At 44.1% G+C, this 24,138-nt stretch overlaps 1 protein-coding gene and 1 long non-coding RNA gene across 4 annotated transcripts in view; one reads left to right on the plus strand and one right to left on the minus strand.

The window, feature by feature from the left end:
- Window positions 1-24,138, plus strand: part of dachc (dachshund c) — a 53,305-nt gene that overhangs the window by 23,555 nt on the left and 5,612 nt on the right. For 2 of the 3 annotated variants that reach the window (XM_061836825.1, XM_061836823.1), the window contains exons 2-8: window positions 507-616; window positions 6,388-6,495; window positions 12,618-12,799; window positions 13,693-13,816; window positions 13,905-14,018; window positions 20,919-21,094; window positions 22,823-22,973. In XM_061836825.1, coding sequence (XP_061692809.1) covers window positions 507-616; window positions 6,388-6,495; window positions 12,618-12,799; window positions 13,693-13,816; window positions 13,905-14,018; window positions 20,919-21,094; window positions 22,823-22,973 — 965 coding nt within the window. The remainder of the gene's footprint in view (window positions 1-506; window positions 617-6,387; window positions 6,496-12,617; window positions 12,800-13,692; window positions 13,817-13,904; window positions 14,019-20,918; window positions 21,095-22,822; window positions 22,974-24,138) is intronic. The other variant, XM_061836824.1, reaches the window with a different exon arrangement.
- LOC133509618 (uncharacterized) lies at window positions 631-9,879 on the minus strand. The gene is made up of 3 exons (XR_009797396.1): window positions 9,463-9,879; window positions 7,163-7,330; window positions 631-2,018 (listed from the first exon to the last, which is right to left on the minus strand). It is a non-coding gene; the product is annotated as an uncharacterized LOC133509618 (long non-coding RNA).

Here is a 24,138-nt window from a genome sequence, read left to right on the forward strand (position 1 = left end):
TCGTAAAAAACCCCAACCTGGTTGAATGCGGTTGAGTGCGGATCAGTGGGGGACAATGCAGGTAGGGGGAAACGGCGCTTCAGCAATTGGCCCACTTGCGTGTCTGCTTGAGGTAAGAAGAAATTGGAAGAAAAAAAAAAAAAGAAGCAACGAATGGCCAAGTGAGACATGAAGGAGTAGTGGGCGAGCGCGCACATTTAATAAGCACACAAATGAATGAGTAAGCTGAACAGTAATGAGGGGCTTTATCGATGCCATAGGGGGAAACTTTTTTTCTTTGCTCGTATCTACGGGGGTGGGAGGGTATATTTGCTGTGCTGCAGCCTTCCCGGAAAACACTCAGATTTCACTTATTCCACCCCCCCCTCCCTCTCCCCTTTTCTCATTGTGTTTTATAGACTTGAAGGCCAGTTTTTGTACACACAGGCCACCCATCGCAGTCTCAGCGTGACTCAAAGAGTGCAAAAATCGCTAAAGCGCCTAATAAGTGATGTTGTGCTCTGCAGTTCGAGGCCCGGCAGACCGCCCAAGAGGCTGCAGACGGTGACTGACGGCGGCGCTCACCACATGCTGTCCCACGGCGGTCTGATGCATGCCGGGATCATGCCTCCCGCAGGTGACCACCCGGCACTCACGCATACACACTGTTTGTCTTTTACCTGCAAACGCACTAAACACACGGGAACTGGGAAATGTCACGCATACAGTATGGATGGAGGAGACGCCAGGCAACGGTTTTGCATGGTGGTGATCTATTTACTATCTTTGGCAAAATAAAATAAAATAAAATCCAAACACTTCACAATCCCCTAAAACCACACATTGTGTACGCCTGATTCATAAATGTACTCTTGTTTGAGTTGAGTTTTGTGTAAAACATCGTGATTGACCTCACTAGACTGTTATTATTTGACTTTATGATTTCCAATAAGTCAGTTATCAAATTACTTAATAATATTAAATGAATAAAACATGAAAATAATAATAATATTATAATCATTTTGAGGTAAATAGAGGCTAGGTTACTTAATGTAAGGGACCTTTCCGACCTGTCACTCACTTTTACAATAATAGCCAATCAGATAGCGGCATTATCTTCACCCCTGGTTTGACACGCCCCTCTCGCCTGTGCTGGTTGTCAGTAACGTGCGCTTGGAAAAGTTAATGTTACGAAGAAAATGGCCCTTTGTCATTTCCTTTTTTTCCCCTTCCTTTTTTGCATCGATCGCCAACATTTCGCTGTAACTCTGACATTCCTGCCCTAACCCTTCTTGCTCCATCCAAAATCTTAATTCTGTGTACATATTCTTGCGTGAAATAGTTGCGATCTCTCTGGAGAACTCTCTTGGACAAGTCTGACGCATTTGGCGAAAAAGATACCGCAACATTTTCTGCAATACGAGATAGAGAATCAACTTCAAACACGTTCTGTTCAATCGCCATTTTGTAAGCTTCTGGCTAAGGGGGCGGAGCTTAAGGGTTTCACCATCGGAAAGGTCCGTTGACTGGAGCCCAGTCAAGGTTGTACCCCGCTTCAAAAATAAGCTGAGATAGGCAAAAGGCAATATAGAAAATAAAAGGATGGACGTGGCTTATTTTGGAGAACTGATTAAGGATGATGTGACTTTTGCAACTTTCTTGCAATGACAAAGAAATATTAGCAGCAGAAGTAGAGGGCGGAGTTGAAAAGGGTGACTGATTAATAAGAGTAACACACACTGCTGACACCACAGATAAAGACTGGCCTCTAACCCCTTTTTTTTTTTCTGTAGTTTGACTACAGAGTTCACAGAAGTCCGTTGTAATCTTCAAACCTGCAAAACTTGTCAGATATTAATGATCTCCTGATAGGTTTAAGCATAATTAGATTTTTTTAAGTGCAGGAACACTTACCCATGGATGTAAATGTGATAGTATCTGTTAAAGGCCTTTTATTTTCCTTGGGATTAGATGGTGACCAATTCAGGGTGTACCTCACGTCTCGTCCAAAGTGTGTTGGGATTGGCTCCCACCCATGACTATAATAAGGAGAATAAGAATAGAAAGTGTATGGATGGATATTTTACATCACTGCAAACACCACAAGTGAGGTTTAGATTGTATGTATTCAAATGATTAACAAAAAAAAACAAAAACATTATATGTTACAGTATAACTACACTGTAGTTAATATCTAAGTAGTCAATAAGGTGGGGCTTTAGGATACGAGTTGAAATTTCTCCATGACCATGCTATCAGTTTTTATTATGTGTTGTTAAGTAAAGATAACTCTGTGATATAGTAATAGTATAATTAAATCAAATGTAAAGAATTACACAATTTAATGCGTTGCAGATTGTTATGGTTAGGACCGTGACTCAATGTTATTTTTCACAGAGGATATAGAATATATGCTTGTGATTATTGTAATATATTCTGTTTGCATTAGTTGAAGCACTGTTTATGTTAAAATAGCCTCCGAATGAAGTGTTACAACACTGCCACAGATGCTCTTTGTTAACCCGTCTATGGCGTTTCCCATTATGAGCGTGCATTAAGCTACAGGACTCCCAGGCAAAGTTACAATATGTGGTTGTTTATGAATATTCTCTTCATGCTCACGATCTGCCCAATAGCTGCTTGTTGTGACGTGAGTTGAGTTCACTCCCACCACACAGCACTCTCGTCTCAAGATTTTGTTTGTAAATCAAAGAAAAAAATCGGCCAAACGAAGGTTTGCATCTTGAAAAACTCCCAAGTGTCTGGTTAACATATTTTTACTCATCCACCATTTCGTTGTTAGCGTATTATGCACCGTGACTGACTGACAGAGCAGTTTCGGGAGTCCAGTACACACCCAAAGTGAGCTGGGATAGGCTCCAGCGCACCTGCGAGCCTGATAAAGCGCCATAAAAAAATGGATGCATGGAAATTAGTCTTTAATTACAAAAATGCCTCCTAAAGGTCACAACTTAGCACTTTTATGAAGCTCGTTTTTCAGATGTGTTTCTTTGCACCTGTGTTTGTGTGTGTGTGTGTGTAATAAGAGAGTTAAAAAAATAATTGTTGGCACCTGACCGATCTCAAAGTTGCCCTTGTCTTTGTGTCGTCTGTGCAAGCTGATCTTTTCATTCTGCTCCTCAAAAGATTTTCTATTAGCCGCTGCTTCCGCTTCTGTTGTTCAAAGGTGTGTGTGTGTGTGTGTGTGTGTGCGAGTGCGTCATGTGATTGTTGCTCGAGACCGTCTCTCTGGGAACAAAAAAAAAAAAAAAAAAGAAGAGTTCTCTTTCCCACCTCAAGGAGAGGGCATGCGGCAATGTCAGGGCTCCTGATTAGAGGCAGGCCCACATGAGAGAGGAGAAGAGAAAGCGTGAGTGTTCCGGCGAGGACATTTGAGCGTTAAAAAAAAAAAAAAAAGGCGGCAGGAATCGTTTGATGCGATCCCCTCCTCAGTGTCTCTCCCGCACACCCAAACGCAACGTAGCGGCCCCGGGTCCCGCTGTGATGCTGACATTTTGAAAAGGTAAAAGTAAGGCGAAGAAAAAGGGCAGCGGAGAAGATGAGAAGAAAGAAAGGGGACAATTTGTTGTGGTTGTCGGCGTTTTTGGTGGGACAGACCGTCTTTTGTGTGGAGGAGAAGAAGGCGGAGGGGGGAAAAAACAACAGCAACAGAGTAGTTGAGCTTGGTGCTAATGTTTCGATGTAGCCAAGATCAGGAAATTAAGACTTAAGGCCTTGTTTGTATTTCCTCACTGCTGTTTGCACAGTTGTGCAGTTTTAATAATTCTCTGTGTTTGTCTGTATTAGCGCAAGACATATTTAATTGTATGAATCTGAAAGGTTGCCCTGGCGGGTCAGAGTACTCTCAGAGGTTTACAGAAGAAATTAAAATGCGCTCTCCTGTTCTCCTCACTCTTGAAAGGCCAAAAAAAAAAAAAAAAAAGGGCACAACCCCTATTTAAAGAATGTATCTTGTTTTGTTTCAAATGCTGTGTGGCTAAAATGCTGAGCGTTGACCTTTGTGCTGCACGTGGGAGCGATGAATGTCTCTCTTGATTCCCTGCCAAACTAAATGACCGGCGCATCAGTGCAGCTCGAATGAATGTCTTCCAGTGACAACCTCCCGCACATCCGCGGAGCTTAATCTTCCACTGGGGCCATTGATCTAACTGCTATTGATCCCCCCCCCCCTTCCTTTCGCTCTGTCTCTTCTCCCTGCTTAAGGAGGGTATGTTTAGTTACATCTGTTTGACTTTAGTTTCGTGTTTATATGCAACTGCCCGTCTAGCATTTCTTTTTTTTTTTTTGTATAGCAGATATGAAACACCGACGCAACAATGTTCAAGTATCAGGTTCTTGTGATATAAAAAAAATAAAACCAAGACAAATGCTTTGAAAACATTTACTCCTCCAATGCAATTTATAAACCTTACAGTTGAAAAAAATAAAACAAATTATTTTAGAGCGGTTAAGTCAAAATTTACAACTGATTTAACTGACATCCACTCGTGAGAATGTGGCTGTGTTCAAAAATGACCAATTCCATTCAAACTCATAATAAATCAGAGTCAGCACACACATGTGGCTCTGATCTCCCCTAAATCAAGTTCAGATATCCTAGTAGGCTTTTCCTGACATTTTTGCAGTCCCATCTTACAGCACAAGCCGTGGTCTGCAAAGAGCTTTCACGGTATTAGAGTGATCTCATTGTTCAAAGGTATCAGTCAGAAGAAGGATGAAAAAGGATTTACAAGACATTAAATGTAGCAGGGAACACAGTGAAGACAGTCAATATCAAGTTTGAAAAAATATGCCTTATTGTGACATTACAGTGAAACGGATGTCACTCCAAAATTGATTAGTAGATGAGAATCTAACTGGTCAGGGAGGCTGCTAAGAGTCTGGAAGCAACATTTAAGGTGCGACAGGAATTTCTGGCAAGTACAAATTTAACACTGCTCAACACCGCAAGAACACCGTTCAAACTGTGAAGCACGGTGGTGGGTGTTTTTCTTCAGTTGGAACTGGGGGCCTTCGTGAAAGCGGATGGAATAATAAACAGTTCCAGCCCGTGTAAGCACAAGAGCTTGGACTCACCCTCTACATCAGGGGTGCTCAATGCGTCGATCGCGGGACGGGGTGCCAAAAAAAAAAGAAAAAACCTCAACCAGTGTTCCCTCTAAACTGCGCACGTGCGCAATTGTGCACCACTGATGCAGTCTCTTCACAGATATTATCCATTGCACGCAAAAAAATAAAATAATCCAATGCAAATTGAAAGTATAACATAGAGTTATTCAGTTTGTGGCATTTTGCAATGTGATTCAATGAGTGAGGGATGACTGGTTGTTACAGCCAATGGCACAATTCACATACGTACTGTAAGAAATGAAAAGAAGAAGCCGCTGGTTTCTTTTAGGCAGCACACGGAACTTTCTCTAACAATGACCGCTGCTCCGCCACACTCTTTTTCCTACTTTACCTTACACCCCCCGTTCTTACAGACGTACACTCATAATTACAAATGTTACAGTACTTACCCCACCCATCACTGTGTTTTATAATGACAGCGTCCACCACCACAGCTTTAGTTAGCAACACAGTCTGGGCAAAGTAGAGCAAAGACGAGCTAGACATGCTGCTTATGTTTACTTTCGATATTAATGGAGAAATGCTGTTGTTTTAAGATGCAATGACTGGCGGAGTAAGTGAATAATTGAAGAAAACGTGGGTAAACTGGATGAGATTTTCTCCTTTCCGAGTGGGAAAGGTCTGGTCTGAAGCCAAAGTAGAAAGTGCAGGATGAGATGGTGTGTCATTTTAAAATTCCACCATGGCACAGCCTGATCCAGGATGAAATGACAGACAGTACAGTGCACAAAAAGCTAATTCTGTGTTTTAAATATTGGAGGCAACATAACATTAACCTTAAAAAGGTTTGGGAGCATCATCATCATTACTGACCACACCTCCCACCCTCCCCCCCGCACTCCCACCCCGCCGTCGTCGTTGAAAAGTAGATCTTGAGGTAAAAAACTCTGGGCACCGCTGCTCTACATCCTAAATCGCTTTTTGTATCGCCAACAATGAACGACTGGCGAATCAGAAACGTTAAGAAAATTCTCATCTGATGATTATGCTTCCATGCCCATTCAAATAACAATTCTAGTCACCACCCATTTGTGAATGCAAAACCTTTAGACTTGGACTAAAAAGAAGACATTACTGGAAAAGGCCACGGTACTTCATAACTTCATTTCGAATTAATCTGAGGTGGCAAACATGGGTTAGAATGCGATGGGTTAAGCAGTCGTATGCTTTTTTTTTTCAGCACAGCTCCATCTGCTGGACGTGGTCATGCCCGACCATGCTCAACTACATTCGTCTCTCTCTTAACTGTTCTTGCAGATCTGTCCGCTCTGGCCAAGAAGATCAAACTAGAGATGGGTGGTTACCATAATAACCAACAACACGGCGGCCACAACGGAGAGAATGGCGACCACAGTCCAGGATTGGGTGGGTGTCTGTTTTTTTTTTTGTTTTTTTTTTCTGCACATGCACACACTCACACACACACACATTTGAATCTTTAATGAGTCTGATACAAAACACCGCCAAAACTGTTGCGTCTGTGCAAATCTGTCAATGTGAATCATGCAGCTGTGTTTACACGGGGCTGATTGGACCCCAGGATGTGACATCAGTCACATTGCTAGCGTCTTGCTTGGTAGAGAGGAAGTAGTCCAACAGGGAAAATATAGAGAGGTACCTTTATATTCAAGTTTAACTTATTCCGTGACCAAGATGAGAACTTCATTTCATAGATGAGATGAGAAAAATGTTAAATGTCCAGTTTTCTATTGTGCTTGTCCTCATGAAGGTCACAGGTGACCTGTAGCCTCTCTCAGCTAGCTTTTGTAATGTTGGAGGAAATTGGAGTACCCAGAAAAAATGAGCACACCACACAGCATGGGTCGGAGAGACGAACCTGGTACCTTTTGACTGTGAGGCAGAAGCATTCACCACGCAGTCCCAACAATATATTCATCCATTTATATTGCATTTGCACTGAATTTCACATTAGATTGGTCCAAAATTTGTAGTAATAACAGAGCCATGTGTTAAAAATTTTAAAAAATCCATCCATTAACCTCACAAGGGTCATGGGAGTGAAGGAGCCTACCCCAGCTATCTTCGGACAAAAGCCAGCCAATCCCGAATAAACAACCAGTCGCACCCACTGTCAGGAACCATCGGTGCAGGGCTGTACCCAAATGCAGGACTCCGAGACGAGGGCATGATGTTAGGCGTGGTCTATTCGAGGAACAGGGTCATACACGGTGTAAGCAGTCTGAGAACGCAGAGGCACAAAAAGGCTCAGCAAAGACAGGATCCAAAAACGTGAAGCGAGGTCTGGTGACTCGGCCACAAACTAGGAAACATGAACTAGGACTCGACTATGACTATGAAACATAAACTAAGACAGGACTAAACCGAGGTGGTTACAAGGATAGCTCAACATTACACTATTCTCAGTGGTGGAGATTCTTACTGTCAGTGAATGCAACTCATGAACTCAGGGCAACAAACTGGCAAATGTCAGTGACAAAACTCCAACATAAATACTTTGTCTAATCACAGTCCCAATGTGAATCAGCTGTGAGCGGTGACACCTGTCACCGCCCAGAGCAGTGTCCTGGCCACGCCCCTCTTGGCAGTGGCCAAGACCCGCTTGTGACACCCACAATCACACCTAAAGACAATTTAAAGTGTCCGATTAAAGCATGTTTTTGGGATATGAAATTTAATACATTTGGACACAGACGGTTTCGGTGTAACACCAGTGCTAGGTAAAATTATCCATCCATCCATTTTCTTTGCTACTTATCCTCACGAGGGTCGCGGGGAGTGCTGGAGCCTATTCCAGCTGTCAACGGGCAGCATGCGGGGTACACCCTGAACTGGTTGCCAGCCAATCGCAGGGCACATAGAGACAAACAGCCGCGCTCACAATCACACCTAGGGGCAATTTAAAGTGTCCAATTAATGTTGCATGTTTTTGGAATGTGGGAGAAAACCGGAGTGCCCGGAGGAAACCAATGCAGGCACGGGGAGAACATGTAAACGCCACATAAGCGGATTGAACCCGGGACCTCAGAACTGTGAGGCCAATGCTTTACAAGCTGACCCACCGTGCCGCCTCGGTAAAATTATATAATTCTAATTATTTTTAAATTGTATCCATTGAACGCATAGAAAAAAATTAATTGATACACATTACTAATTGTAGGTAAAAATAAACATTTAATAAATGAAAAAAAATTACAGGATTCTGTGTGATATTATACATTAATTACTAACTCACGCAAGTGCTTGGTGGAGCAGATTACAGAACAGCGCAAACCGTACGCGATTACGCAGGGTCCGTACTTTGCCTACCTTTATGGCCTTGATGGCCAGATCTAGAGATGACCAAGAAAAGATGCCGAAGCGCAATCGATAGCCTCCTCTGTAATTCACTACCTTGAATGCAAACGACAAACAGGCGCACAATCGATAGCACACAAGCCGGATGCACACCCCCACCCATACACCCACCCACCCCCGCGCGCCGCCGTTATCGACAGGTTAAAGCGACATCAGTGTGTTTAGACAGATGACAGGGCTTATTGGGAAGCCTGCGCGGAATACACTATCAATGTAGGGCACACTCACACACGTACAGTTTAAATTAGGCGTCTCTTTATATGTTACTGTCATTACTATTATTAGTTTCTATTGTACACTTTTCCCCTGGTACTCGCGTCCCCTCGCAAGCTTTGTTTACCGCCACTGATAGCATCTGTGTGGCGTTAGGTGGCATGGTTACCACCGCCCATTACAAACCTTTAAAGCTTAATCACTCTTAATGGTAAAGTCAAGTGGAAACACACACACACACACACACACACACACATATGCATACAACAGTTTTTTTTTTTAATTTTCCCTTAGCGCCGCCCCACTGCCTTCTGGGAAGCGTAGAGCCCCTACCAGGCCTCGAACCACCGCAAAGACGGCCCTCGCGTACACACTAACGCACGGGCACAAATGCTGACTGTGACACCTTTCCGGGCGAGAGCGAGCAGCCATTTGTGCGTTTAACAAGATCTTCTGGGAAATTTACAACGACTGTTTTGTTTACAGTAATGGTTTGTTTGGATAAACATGAGAGAGCCACTTTGACTTTTGATGTTTTTTAATGAAACATAAGAGAGAACGATGGGAGGGCCGGAGAGAGGAAGGGGCGGGGGAGAGGTGGAAAAGGGAGAGAGAACGAAATGATAGCAGGAGGTGGAGGTGTTGGGGGTGACAGAGAAGAAGAAAAATGCACACAGTGGCTGCTACTTCATTGTGGCAGCAGCTGTTTACATCCACTCACATTTTCTTTTGTCTGAAAGGATCCCGGGTGCCAAAACACCAAACATATGTTCACTTACTCACCGTGCATTCACCTCCATCTTCTTTCTTTTGTGAGTCATTCCGTTTCTTTTCTTTGCAGTTTGCCATTTTGTAGCACTGTTCAGAAGTGAAGTGAACACAGAGGCACCTTGAGATGAGTCCTTCCTTCCTCCCTTCCTTCTTTAGTTTACTGTCTTTCATCCCTTCATTCTTTTTCCATCCTTTATTTCCACTCAATTGCATCTTCATTTTCTTTATTTGTTTGCCATGTCACATCTGTCCTACCTATGCCCCCCTGTTTCCATTCCTTTCTTCCTTCCCTCTCTCTCTCTCTCTCTCTCTCTCTCTCTCTCTCTCTCTCTCTCTCTCTCTCTCTCTCATTCCGTCTTCCCTTTCCCTAGCTGTCCTCCCTTCATTCCCTTTCTTCTCCCGAACTCCCTTTCATATTATTTATGACAACTGTGCAGAAAGGCGACCGACATTGTGTTTTTCTCCCCTCCTTTGTGTGAATAATTACCCATCATGCATTGCTGGCCCAGGACCAGCACTGCCATCAGCTTCTTTTGTTCCACTTCCTCTCCGTGTGTGTCTTTTGTTTTTGCTGGTGCCTTTATTAAATGATAAATATTTATGTCAAAGCCTTACTGCCCCCCGCCACCCCCTCGCCATCTCCCAAATGGAATTGTTTGTGTCCTGAACAGAGGGGTCGTCAACAAGCCACAGGGGTGCTGTTGAGTGAAGGGATTTCCCCTTAAAGCGAGTCAATTCTTGACTTAAAGAGCGCTTTGCGAACAATACATCGGCCGAGATGAGACGAGAAGCGCTTGGAAATGGCGAAAGCGCGTCGGGATATCGAAAGGGACAAGTTGTTCTTTGACGCTAGTGGGGCGACCAGTGAGAACATCATCTTTGTGCTGTCGTGAGCACAACAACAATATCAACTTAACTCAAGTGAGGCAAAGTGGAACGCAGGAACTATCACACTTGCAGATTTTAGTCCCCTTTAAGGCGAGGTCCACTTTGCTCTCCGCCTTGGTGCTGTTCACTTGGTCAGGTGTGAACGCAGTAATAAGTACAGATTGGTTCTTTGCAAGGTCATTCCTAAAACAATGGAAGTTTCAGGCAACTTTCTATAGACTGTTTTCGACCACGTGACTGCATATGCGGCACCTTGCCACGTTGGATGGGTTCACTCTACCGACGCGTTGTTCACTCTATGGATTTGCACACAGACCGGAGTTACACAAATGTTCGTACGACTGTTAAAAGTGACGCATGATGGCTAAAAAGACTTATTATAAAGTTATCGGGGCTCATTAGATGTTGTTTCAAGAAACCGTGCTTTGATCGACAATATCGACCCATATGCCTTGGAGAAACAAACAAACGGAGCACAGAAATGTGGGCGTCGGTAATCTATCCAGACTTCGTCAACTATCTCCTCTTCTCGACAAACGCTTATACCGTGGACCAACTAACGAATTACAAAGGTCTGGAGGCCTACAACCGATTCATCAATGGCTGAGTTCGTGATGCGGCGGTATCCATTGTAAGCAACCTGTGTCTCCACACTGCTAAGGTTAGCTTACCGCACAATGCAATTTGAATATGTACAGTCAGCGTTGTGTTAAATTATATTGATCATACCGATGAAAGAGGTGAAGATTATTAATTTCGGGGTTTTTTTACCGAGATGTAGCGAGAGAGAGTTTCGACCGGGACGAGTCCCAAGCGGAGCCCGCACCTTTTTCCCACTTCCACGGCTACATTTTTAACTCAACTCACGAAACAGCTAGCAGTCCGGTAACTCGTTTTTGCAAACTTATTAGAAGAAAACAGAAAATACTGATTTTGGAGACATGCATTGCATTCACACACGAGTATTATGTAGGCCCTTGGCCCTAAAGAATACATCTCCTTCACAGAACTTAGTTATTGCTAAGTAGGTGTGAAATTCTAAAAGGTATCCAATACTTGCCAAGAACAAAATGCTCCGAGCAAAGATCGCCTGTGCTAATACGAGACAGCCAAATTTGTCACCGTTTGGTTGATAACTGCTCCGTTTTCTCGCACTGGTTCTTCATCACAGCTGACAGTCGAAAGAAAGACGCTTTACAACGCCCCACTTTCGTTTGAGCAACCGATAACATAGCAGTCCGCCCCCTATTCGTACGCCTTTCTGAAATGATTCCTGCGTCGTTACTGTTTGTTTACACGAAGTCACGAAACCAAAATGGCACCCGCGTTCTAAATCGGAAGGTGTGTGACGTCATTCGAAAACAGTCTATAAACTTTGAATGGACAATTCAGCTAACAAATTCTCAAATTACATAAACATTTTCAACAGTCACACTGACAATTAGACGAAGTATACCAAAGAAATGGGCGCCATGGTGCCTCAGCTAGTAAAGCGTTGGCCTCACAGTTCTGAGGACCCCGGGTTCAATCCCGGCCCCGCCTGTGTGGAGTTTGCATGTTCTCCTCGTGCTTGCGTGGGTTTTCTCTGGGTACTCTGGTTTCCTCCCACATCCCAAAAACAAGCAACATTAATTGGGCACTCTAAATTGCCCCTAGGTGTGATTGTGGGCGGGGCTGTTTGTCTGCGATTGGCTGACAACCAGTTCAGGGTGTACCCTGCCTCCTGCCCGTTGACTGCTGGGATAGGCTACAGCACTCTCCGTGACCCTCGTGAGGATAAGCGGCAAAGAAAATGGATGGATAGCAAAGAAATAACCAACAGTCTGACTGACTGATCTGATTGACTAGCTTAACTACTTACTAAGTAACAAAATAAGTGATCACAATCTGAATGGCAGCTAAGCAATTCCACAAACAACTAATCCACAGGCAGCTGGAACACTGACTACTTAATTAAACAAAAATAAGAATCTGACTTGACAACTAACAATAAAAAAAAAAACTAACAATTTGATCAACAATTGACATACTAACTAATTAATTATTACCCAAGCATACTGTATGAAACACTGACTCACTAAATCAACAAATAACCAACAAACTGATTGACGAACAAATCAACCACAGCAAACGTTTTGGAGAGCAAGTATAACAATTAATTGGATACATTGTATTGCATACAAATATAATGCACAATTGTTTCGTCATAAGCAGACGTGCATGCGGAAATTTTGCCATTTTTGTCAATAGAAACATTTTATTGTTTTCTCCCTCTCAAGTTCTGGACCAGTTGCCCTTCATGATGATGTCACATCCCCTGATCCCGGCCAGTCTGGCACCGGCCTCCGTTTCCATGGCGATGGGCCAGATGAACCGCTTGAGCACGCTGGCCAGCATCGCCAACATGGCACAGCTCCACCACGCCAACCCCGCCGCCCGGCCCCCCGCCTCCGTCATTAAGGTGAATGTGCGGGGATGTCGTCGACCTAAAAGCGAAAATCATATTCCTTTGCTGGCTAGAACCGTCTTGTTCCATTGCTCAGGAAATACTGTGAAAATGAAAAGTTGACTTTTTGATTTTTTTTTCTCATATTTATGTCATCCTGTTTCACACAGTTGCTTTTTTTTTTTAACTTCAGCATGAAAAACATACATTACAATGTAGCCAATCTTGCTTTTGTGTGTTTAACAAGTTTTCACAAACAGGATGCCATAAAAGTTTAATATTCTTTCAGTGTATAAGTAGCACCACACTGGATTTGAACCGGACTATTTTTGCGTGTCTCCAAATAGATGCAGCAACCGGCAGGGTGCACTCAAAAGGTTATATTTTTCCATGAAAGAAATGTGTATTTTTCTAGTGTTTAATGTGAGGACATGCCCTTCCCTGTATCGTTTTAGTTTTCTTGATAGTTTTAGTACAAAATCCTGCTAAACTGTTGTGAGAACGGAGATGTTTATTTAGCAGTATCCTGCTGATTCTCTCTTGTCACGACAAATTATTAAGACGTACGCCAAACGTGCGATTGCCAGGAGCAGGACATCTTAATAATAATAAAAAAAAAACATTAAATCTTGATTGCAAGGAGGGACATTGTTTTTCAGTGGCTCACAGTTTCCAAGTCTAATAGCAACAATTCCAAATTATTCTGGACGAAGCATTAGGGCAAAACTTTACATCACCGTTTCCATTTTTATATATGAGACCTGCATTCACCGGCCAATCTGTTAGGTCCAGCTAGCCATCTCATATTTGATTGTTTTGTGGAACAAGAATGGACTCTGAAGAGGGTGAAAATTGTGCTTTGTCACATTGTCGGGTTCAGAAATGAACGTTCTCTCATTTGCCAATAGGAGCGAATGCATGACGATAGCCCTTCCCCATCCCCCTCGCTGGAGGAAGCTCAGATGTCATCCAATCACAGCAGCAGCGTGTCCAGTTCGCCCTCTCACACAGAACGCGCCACGGAAAACACACGTATGTCCTCGGCCTGTGTCTTCCCAAGCACCGAAAGATGGCAATGACCGGCAAATGCCGGGTATTGACTCACGCGTTTTGACTTCAGACCAGCTCCACGATGGCGTCACATTAAGTCACTGCGTGTTGGCACAGTCGGGGGTCCGAGAGTCGGACTCGATGGAATACAGCAAAGAAAGCAAAAGGGGGCGCATTGACAAAGGTAAGATCACATCATATAGGCCAAACTGTACATACAAATTGGACTTAAGCCGAAAATAAGAAGTTGGTTAGGTTTAAAAAGTGAGGCTCAAACTATAAAAGTAGAGCAGGCACAGGAACAAAACATGTATTTTAAATGAAGGCCATAGCTATTTTTTATGTATATTATACAAGTACATCATCAAACCTGCAATAAAGTTAGAAAAGTTACAATGCGAATTTTTAGACAAATTGTCAAAATAATATTGGAGGTGGAAAAAAAAGGGATTTTTACAGTTTAGAGGGAAAAAAAAGGAGGGATTCGGGTTTGAGTTATGAAGATCTGGATTACCATCATTTCTGGCCTACAAGCCACGACTTTTTTCATACGCTCAACCCTGCGGCTTATACAGTGATTATAACCAGGGGCGCTCTGTAGGCCGGGAATTACGGTAGTTTTAGGGGTTCTCGTTAGGGTTACAGCGGTTTGGGTTGGGGATTCACGGATAGGCCTGTTACACACTAAGCAACATGAAGAAATCCAACTGAACCGTCACACAGTGTTGTGGGTTGTGCAATTAGTTTTCTTGAGTGGGCCATCATGTCTAGTTTTTCTGCACTTCAAAATCTAAATCGCAGGCGAACTCCGCCTTAGCGTCGCAGATATAATGTGACAAAAATGTGTGTCTGGTTATAAAAAAGGGGTCACGACAAGACAAAGCTGCTGAGCAACAAAAAAAAGACATAACTTTGAAACGTTTTAGGACACTCACATTAGAACCTACATCTTCTGTGTTGGGTCAAACAGTTTTTTCCCCCTAGATTTTCTTGTCACTGCAATTAATCATTTGTAGATGCTAAATTAGTAATGATTATTCCACGGACAAATCAATAGGCAAGGAACAACGCTTGCCAATAGGATGTTTGGATACTTTGAATAATCCATGCAAACGCCGTGTCCTTTGCAGAATTTTCAAAAACAACTGCTGTCTGAGTAACTTTTTTCGTATTTATATTGTTAATGTTATTTTATTGTTAGATTTGTTTTTCCTTTCATGAAAGTAAAAAATACAGTATAAAAAAACAATCTTTGATTCAACACTTTTCATGATCGCAAAAGAAGAGTAATCAGAATATGTTCTTCTTTGTATCAAAATAGTCAAATATTTCAACCTTGGAAGTTTAATTATATTTCCAGTGAAAATGCATGAAAAAAAAATAGCAAGGTGTAATTAATTCAGAAGACCAAAACAATTCAAAATTTAAACATCTTCAAATTTAAACAAGCAGTAAAATTTCCAAAGCACCATGGTAATTGTAATTAATCCCTCTTTTTCAATTAAAAAAAATGAAAAACATGGCATACAGTCCTTAAAGTAGTTCTGCTGAGAATTCCAAGGTTCTTCTCAACCAACAGAAGTGTACATTTGTTTTAAAGTCATCTGAGGAACGTCATCATTTCCAAACAAGTAGTTGATGTCCTTCCACTCCCCTGCCGAAAGCGAAGGCGAATAACTCTGTCCAATGGCGTTAGCCCGCCGTTTGCCAGGGGGCGGCTGAGGGGGGTGGGTGGGGGGTTACCGCGGCCTAACGAGCCGGGCGGCGCTCCCGGACCTCATCTGCATAACGACCCACCTCCCTGTCGTTAGGGACCCAGCGTCGGCTCGGCGCTGCAACGTCAGTTTGTTTGCTTCTCTCTGTCCTGGAGCTTTGCATTAGCTTAATGAGGACTGCTCAAGGACAAACAGTCAGCAGAAAAATAAAGAGGGGAGCGCCTGTGCAAATGTATTCTAATGCAGAATCGCATTATTCCGTAAATCAAATCTCCCAAATCACAAAGGCATCCTCAGGTAAGTTTTTTTTGGGGGTGGTGGTGGTGGTGGTGTGCTGTCAGGTCGCTGTGAACATATTGACAAAGACGGTGACGGTGGCACGCAAAGGCCCCTTTCGGGCGGACGCCGCATTTATGCAATTGACTTTGAATTGATTTTCCCCGGATGCAAATAAAGTCCGCGTACATTTGCTGGATTACATGCTTCTTCTGCGGATTGCGGGGGGGGGGGGGGGGGGGGGGTCAAAGTTTTCAAAGGGCACTCCGGCGCTGTCATTCTGTCAATCCATTGTGCTTAAATCTGCGCGTGTGTGTGAGAGAGAATCGGATTTGGCTGTGTGTGCTGTTTCGCGCACGCTTTGAACAACGTATCCATGCAGCAAAGATCAGAGGCCATCCCTGACACCTCACTCCCATTAACCAAACATCAGCAGAATTTTATTCCGTCTCCGGCTCCCCCGCCTCTCCTCACCTCTCCTCCATCCCTCCATCTCTCCTTTCCTCCCTCTCTTGTCTCTCTCCCTTCCGCTGACTGGCAGTCTTCATGCAGTGATGCTCGATGCCCCCTGGGGACGGCCGGGAGAGGAATAAGAGCGGAGGAAAAAGAGCAATGAAGTTTAAGAGGAGGCGGGGAGGGAGAAAACAGACAGTGACCTTGGTTAGGTAGATGGGTAAATGATCAAACGGGCCAGCAGATGTGTGTGTGTGTGCTTATGACTGGCGTGTGTGTGTGAGAGAGAGAGAGGGAGAGAGAGAGTGAGGTAAAGTAGGCGTAAAACAGTAACTCAATAACGGATCAGTCACATCCAAGGAGCCTGGGGAGCTCACACTGCTGACTGCGCACTTCAGCGGGCTATCAGTATGTACGTGTATGTGTGTGTACGTGTATGTATATACGTGTTAGTGTCTGTGTGTGTGTGTTTGTGTGAGCCACAGGAGTGTCGTTGGATGCCCTCCGCTGAGCTCGCCAGCACCTGCTAATTACCTTTCTCAGCAGAGCAATGCTCTTAGCTAGAAAGTAATAGACGGAGGTTTGTGTGTGTGTGGTGGGGGGGCCAATGCTTCTCATCTGTGAAACACCTTGAACGTGACAGTTGCCAAGATGTGAGGCCAAGACGGGAGTATTTTATATTTATTTTTTTGTGTGTGTGTGTGTGTGTGTGTGTGTGTGTGTGTGTGTGTGTGTGTGGATGTTGAAAGATGCTGCGGTCAGCTAAGTGGATAAAACACTGTCATTTGTCACAGATAGAAGAGGGAGAGGAAAAAAAGTGTCAGGGTATCAAAGTGCACGTTTAAGCTCCACAAACCCTCCACCGGTACTCACCAAGCAAAAAACAAAAAAAACAAAACAAAAGTGTCTGACACGGGTTTAAAAAAAATTGCACATCTTCATCACCATCACTATGAACCAGAGGCGAAGAAAGTACTTATACATTGTACGTAACTACAGGTACAGATATCCATCCATCCATCCATTTTCTTTGCCGCTTATCCTCACGAGGGTCGCGGGGTGTGCTGGAGCCTATCCCAGCTGTCAACAGGCAGGAGTCGGGGTACACCCTGAACTGGTCGCCAGCCAATCTCAGGGCACATGGAGACAGACAACAGTCGCACTCACAATCACACCTAGGGGCAATTTAGAGTGTCCAATTAATGTTGCATGTTTTTGGGATGTGGGAGGAAACCGGGGTGCCCGGAGAAAACCCACACGGGCACGGGGAGAACATGCAAACTCCTCACAGGCGGGGCCGGGATTGAATCCGGGTCCTCAGAACTGTGAGGCCAACGTTCCGCCCAGGTGCAGATATTTGCATTAAAAAAAAAAAAAGGCTGGAATGACTGATTCTACGCCGTTCAAGGGGTTCTGTGTAGCTTCACGTCACTAACACCGGACTGGGTGGCGGTGCGGTTCTGACTCAGTTCCACTCTCATAGGATTGCTGAATAATGTGTTTAGTTAGCTGTTTACAAATGGGAGACAAGGAGGTAAGCTAATATGCGTGACTTCCGGTTATACGTCATTTAAGGGGTTCTAGCAAGTGGTCGGCGTGGCGATCCGAGCGCTCCTGGTGCTGAAAAGTCTACTTGTGATTAACGCGCTTGTGTGTCTATCAATGTGTATATTTTATAAACTTCCGGCCAGTCTGAAACATCCCCGTCCATGCTTCAACATCTGCCATTCGACAACTTGTCGCCGAGTGTTCATGTTCTCTATGCATGTATTAGAAAGATGAACACAGCCAACACACATATATGTGTTTATCTTTTTTATCAACTTTTGTTTTAAGGTTAGGTTAGGATATAACCTATGCTGGTGCCCTCTATGTACAAGAAGGGGAACTATGGGACCGGGGGATTTCCCAGTAAGTGTCTGCTACGTACCCAGAGTTCCCATATTAGTAAAGCATGCACCTTAATCACAAGGAGACTTTTCAGCACGGGGGAACGCTCAGACCGTCACACCGGTCTGGGAATGTCGCCATTCGACATATGATATAAAAATATATTATAAATTAAATACAAAAAAGTATAGCAAGATGTTTGTGAAGCTAATGGGCTTAATCGGCATTGTGTTATTCATTTCCTGTGGTAGTAGCTTGAGTGAAAAATGTTTTTTTTAACAATAAAAGTTACGCAATGCAGCTTAAAGTACAAAATTAAGCTACTTTTGGCTTGTCCACAAAAGATATCTTGGGGGGGGGGAAGCTAGAAATGTTTTTTTTTTCTAGTGGGATAAAAAAGTCGCGTCTGTGTTTTCGTATTCCTAAAAACAAAACATTCAGTGGGTTTTTAAAGAGAAGTCGCAATTTCACAATGCTATAAAATGGGCAAAACCAAAGTTTTTGTACTTTGTTGCTTCCCATCACTCCCATGTAGAAAGCACACGAGTGCTTCTCACGTGTCCAAACAGATGGTCATCCATAATGCAGCTTCTTCTTTGCTGCTTTTTATGGGCCACATCAAGCTGTGATGCATTATCAATAGGCGCGCTGCCATGTCATAAAAAGAGAAATCCTCAACCAGGACAAAGATTAGTGTAAACACTCATTTAATATGTACTTTTATGTGTTTACAAGGAATTCACTCAACAAATTAGAATGTTGTAAATTATTTAAATGTGCGTAGAGCAAAAATATCATTTGGATGAATTGGTCGAACGGTGTGGTGGGTGCTCTGCTCATGTCGGTCAGAAGAACAAGACTTTAATTCGAAAGTACTTCATGCAGCAGCTGTCAAAATGTGGCACGTTGCAATAAAAATGCTTTATGGGCAGAAAAAGAAAATGCTTTGCTGATTTATTTGGGTTGGCCTTTCTCTTTTTTTTTCCCTGTTGAAGTTGGAGAGTGTTTGTTGAATTCAATTACACGCAAAATAGAAATTGGAACGCGATGCATTGCAGTGTACTTTGGCAGATGCAAAATCGGCAGCGGTAAAGACAATAAAATCGTTTTCACGCGTGTTGTCAACACATCATAGAACCCACGCAAGCATGACGACAACACAGGAAGGCCGGAGGAGGGATTTGAACGCATAACCTCTCAAATGTGTGGTACATGAGCTTACCACTATCTGCTGTGGTACCCCTGTCAGTTTTCCACAGTCCAGTTTTTTGTTGACGGTGGTGCCTTGAAATAGAAGTTGCAATACGATACAATGCTTCTAACATAAAACACTCGTTCTCCATTGAAAAGACTGGAAATGCCGCTAATCTGTTCTAGCCTCCTTCCTCAGGATAAAAGAATTGGGATTATATGTTGCTGCTGTACCATTTGTCTTCAAATATCCATTTTAACACGGCACGCCAATGTTGTCCCTGAGCTTGTCTACATTGTTTCCCTTTATATTTTAGCATCAAGATAGCAGACGTTAAGGCAAACTTTTTTTTACTCTTTTTTTTTTTTTTTAAGTTCAAAATGTGTCATTTTCTTTAAATTGAGTTAAAGTGGAAATCCAGTGGTTTGCATGAACAGTGTATGTAATATGTAATCAATGTAATATGTATGTATGTATGTCATGTAATATGTACCCTATTTTGACAATGTGAGGCAGGCCGAAGCGAGGCTAAAGGCCTCCGCCGCCCGGAACCTCTGCTTGCGGCCCGCCGGCGGGGGTTGCAGCCTACCTTCGGCGTTGGCGGAGGCCTTTAGCCTAGCTTCGGCGTCTGGGGCTAACTGCCTCCGCTACCTGGAAGCTTGGCTCACAGCCTGCTGCTGGGGTTTGCAGCCCACCTTCAGCGTTTGCGATACCCTTTCGCCTAGCTTCGGCATCCAGGGCTAACGGCCTCCGCCGCCTGGAAGCTCGGCTCACGGCCCGCCGCCGGAGCTGGCTCGACGGACTCCGCTTCATTCCTCTCCAAAGAACCATCTGAATATTAAACATTAATTAGAGGTTCAAATCTGTATGGAAGTATTCCTCCGTCTTCCCGATCAACCGATACTGCTATTTCTTCATCAGATGAGGATAAATCCGAGAAATCGGCACTGGGCTTAAACGGTGTCCCATGTAATCGAGCCTTTGTTGCGGCACGATACACGTCACATCCGCGCACGTAGGTCATGTGACTCGCGAAAATGGCAGCGCCCCTGAAAATTCGTAATTGTCGATTAAAAATCTTCTCAAAACACTATTAAATGAGAGAGGATTTAACATCACATTGTCAAAATAGGGTACATATTACATGACCTATTGGGTTCACTGTTCACGCAAGTGCTCGCATCTCATTTTTTTTGCTCGTAAGTCAATGCAAAAAATTAAAGTAACCCTACTTGCATCTCAAGGTAACATTGTTTGTCCATTTTAACAACAAGAAACAGGAACACTTCATTTTAGATGAAAATGTTATTAATTCAACTTGTAAATTCTACCTGTGTGAAATAAGTGTGTATTACAGGTTGAATGTGGAAATTAGAACTGAACAAGCATGTGAATGGTTTGCTTTGGACTTGTCCGGAACAAAAGAGAAGTAATCCACACTCGATCAGGTTTTGGCACAGCATGCAGGGATCGTGTCTTTTGTTGATTTGTTCTGTTCAAGAGAGCGAAAGTGCCTCCTTATTAGGGCCTGAGAGATGTTCGCCTAAATGTCTCGTAGAATCCAACCCGTTGGCCGGTGATAGACAAGTGTACCAGCAACCCCCGCCGAGCAGGGACGGCTGCGAGAAGGTGCCGTACCCCGCGGGACAGAAACTCCCAGCAGGTCTTCACCACGCTCCCTTCATCTTCCCGGAAGGCTTGTCCTCCATAGAGACCTTGCTCACCAACATCCAGGTGAGGCTCTGCCGGGGCTTTGTTGCCATAATTATCATCGCCGCTTTTATACTCAAAGATGAATAGAAGGGCGATGACGAGTTGCTCTTTTAAGAGTCGCCCGAATTGTAAATAACACCGTAGGGAGACATTTAGGAGACGGGCAAATTGTGATGGGCGTGCGGTGGGTTGCATGTCTTTGTTATGAAGCAGTCACCGCAAGCTTGGTTTTCACTCTATCTATCCATTTTCTTTGACGCTTATCCTCACGAGGGTCACGGGGAGTGCTGGTGCCCATCCCAGATGTCAATGGGCAGGAGGCGGGGTACACCCTGAACTGGTTGCCGGCAAATTGCAGGGCACATAGAGACAAACATCCACACTCACAATCACACCTAGAGGCAATTTAGAGTGTAAAAATGTATCCAGCCATCCATTTTCTGAGCCGCTTATCCTCATAAGGGTCACAGAAGTGCTGGAGCCTGTCCCAGCTGTAAATGGGAAGGAGGCGGGGTATGCCCTGAATTGGCTATTTGCAGGGCACATGGAGACAAACAAGAGTCGCATTCACGATCAGACCTCGGGGCAATTTCGAGCTGGAATTCGAACCCCGATCCTCAGAACAGTGAGGCCAACCCTCTTCAGCTGCTCCACCGTGCTGCCCTTATGAAAATATACAATTTTAAAAAAATAAATAAACTATGCAAACATAAAATTATTACCAGTGGCTCTGGATTTGCAGACTGGGGTGGTGGTCACCATTTTTAAGAAGGGGGACCGGAGGGTGTGTTCCAACTGCAGGCAGATCACACTCCTCACTCAGCCTCTCTGGTAAGGTCTATTCAGGGGTGACGGAGAGGAGTCGAATCTCAGATTAAGGAGGAGCAGTGTGGTTTTCGTCCTGGCCGTGAAACAGTAGACCAGCTCTTCACGCTCAGCAGAGTCCTCGAGGAGTTATGGGAGTTTGCCCAACCAGTCTACGTGCTCAGAGTAGACCCACTGCTCCTCTGTATTGAGAGGAGCCAGATGAGTTGGCACGGGAGTCTGTTTAGCCTCCCATGTGAGGTGTTCTGGGCATGTCCCGCTGAGAGGAGACTCTGGGGGACGCCCCAGGATCCCCTCGGAGAAGCTGGAGGAAGTGGCCGGGGAAAGGGAATTCTGGGCTTCCTTGCTACAGTTACTGCCCCCGCGACCCGGCCTTGGATGGTATTGAGACTTTTGTCATTTAGAGTATGAGAAGCCAAAACACAGAAGCTCTCATCCAAAAAAAGGTACTTTTTGGAGAAAATGCACCAAAAATGTGTTTTCTTGCTGGATCCTAGTCATCAAGATGACATCTGCCGATCATAAAATCCTGTTGAAAGAAGGTTTTGTCTTTCGTCCATCATTATATATGTATTTGGTAATTTGTCAGTTTAAAAAAATTACTGTTTTAAAAATATACTTTGCTCCATTAGTTCCTGCCTACGTATGTCTAAGATGGGTGAATATCGTTCGATGTTAATCTGCGGTCCTTAAATAGGATTTCATTGCATTATGACACTTTGGATTACAAAAAAAAACCCCTCCTTTTAATAATATACTCTGATAAAATTGTCATGATTTCAACTATCCCCCCCCAACAAGGTTTAAATGCAAATTCCATTTGTCGGGCCGCGAGCGGCTGCTGCAAAATGTCTGCCGCGGCTCCCGGCTGGTCGTGTTCAGCGTGTAACCTGTTGTTGATGTGCGCCCGTGTGTGTCTCCAAGCAGGGTCTGCTGAGGGTTGCCATAGAGAACGCCCGGGCGCAGGAGAAGCAGGACCACCTGGAGAGGACCGAGCTGAAGATGGAGCTGGTGCGCGAGCGAGAGCTGCGAGAGACGCTGGAGAGGCAGCTGAGCATGGAGCAGAAAAACAGAGGTAAGCCGTCGAGCCCTCTATGCCCTTTTTATACCTCATTATTTTAATTTTTTTGCAGTCAGTTGGCCGTGTAGCTTGTTGTGATGTACAGAGTAATAAACATATGGTGAAGTGAATGCATTTCTGATAAAAACTGATCGTTCAAGTAAATGAGTAAATATTATTTACATCCTGGAGGAAATTTCACACTGGAATCACAAAATGTGTCACATCATCGAAGCATCAAGTGGGCAAAACAGAAAGTGAATACAAACTATTCAAAACTTCTTTTTTGTTTTCAAAGTGTCCAACAGTTTCAACATCTTAGAAAAACGAAGAGATTGAGCCACAAGGTGGCGCTTCGAGGTCAAATTTGGAAGAATGATCCGTTTAAAGGCACATGACTGCAGAAGAGAGCCAGTCAAAACCTTTGGCATTATTTGGTAGTGACGTGACATGAAAAACAGTGGTAAAGCGTTGGCCTCGCAGTTCTGAGGACCTGGGTTCGATCCCGGCCCCGTCTGGGTTTTCTCCAGGCACTCCAGTTTCCTCCCACATGCCAAAAACATGCAACATTCATTGGAGACTCAAAATTGCCCCTAGGTGTGATTGTGAGTGGGATTGTTTGTCTCCATGTGCCCTGCAATTGACTGGCAACCAGTTCAGGGTGTACCCCGCCTCCTGCTTGTTGTAGCTGGACAGGCCCTGGCACTCCGCGCGATCCTTGTGAGGATAAGCGGCAAAGAAAATGGATGGATGGATGAAAAACTCAATTTGAGCTGTTTCATCTGTTGTTCAAATGTAAAAAAAAATACATATATATTTATGGAAATTTACAAAAGCAACTTGAATGCAATCTCCCAGTAGCGTAATGAATCACATCCATCCATTTTCTTTGCCGCTTATCCTCACGAGGGTCGCGGGGAGTGCTGGAGCCTATCCCTGCTGTCAACGGGCAGCAGGCGGGAGACAAACAGCCACACTCACAATCACACCTATGAGCAATTTAGAGTGTCTAATTAACGTTGCATGCTTTTGGGATGTGGGAGGAAACCGGAGTGCCCGGAGAAAACCCACGCAGGCATGGGGAGAACATGCAAACTCCACACAGGCGGGTCCGGGATTGAACCCGCGACCTCAGAGCTGTGAGGCCAACGCTTTACCAGCTGTGCCACCATCACATGTA

Source organism: Syngnathoides biaculeatus, chromosome 12 (assembly GCF_019802595.1).
Source record: "Syngnathoides biaculeatus isolate LvHL_M chromosome 12, ASM1980259v1, whole genome shotgun sequence".
Lineage (NCBI taxonomy): Eukaryota > Metazoa > Chordata > Actinopteri > Syngnathiformes > Syngnathidae > Syngnathoides > Syngnathoides biaculeatus.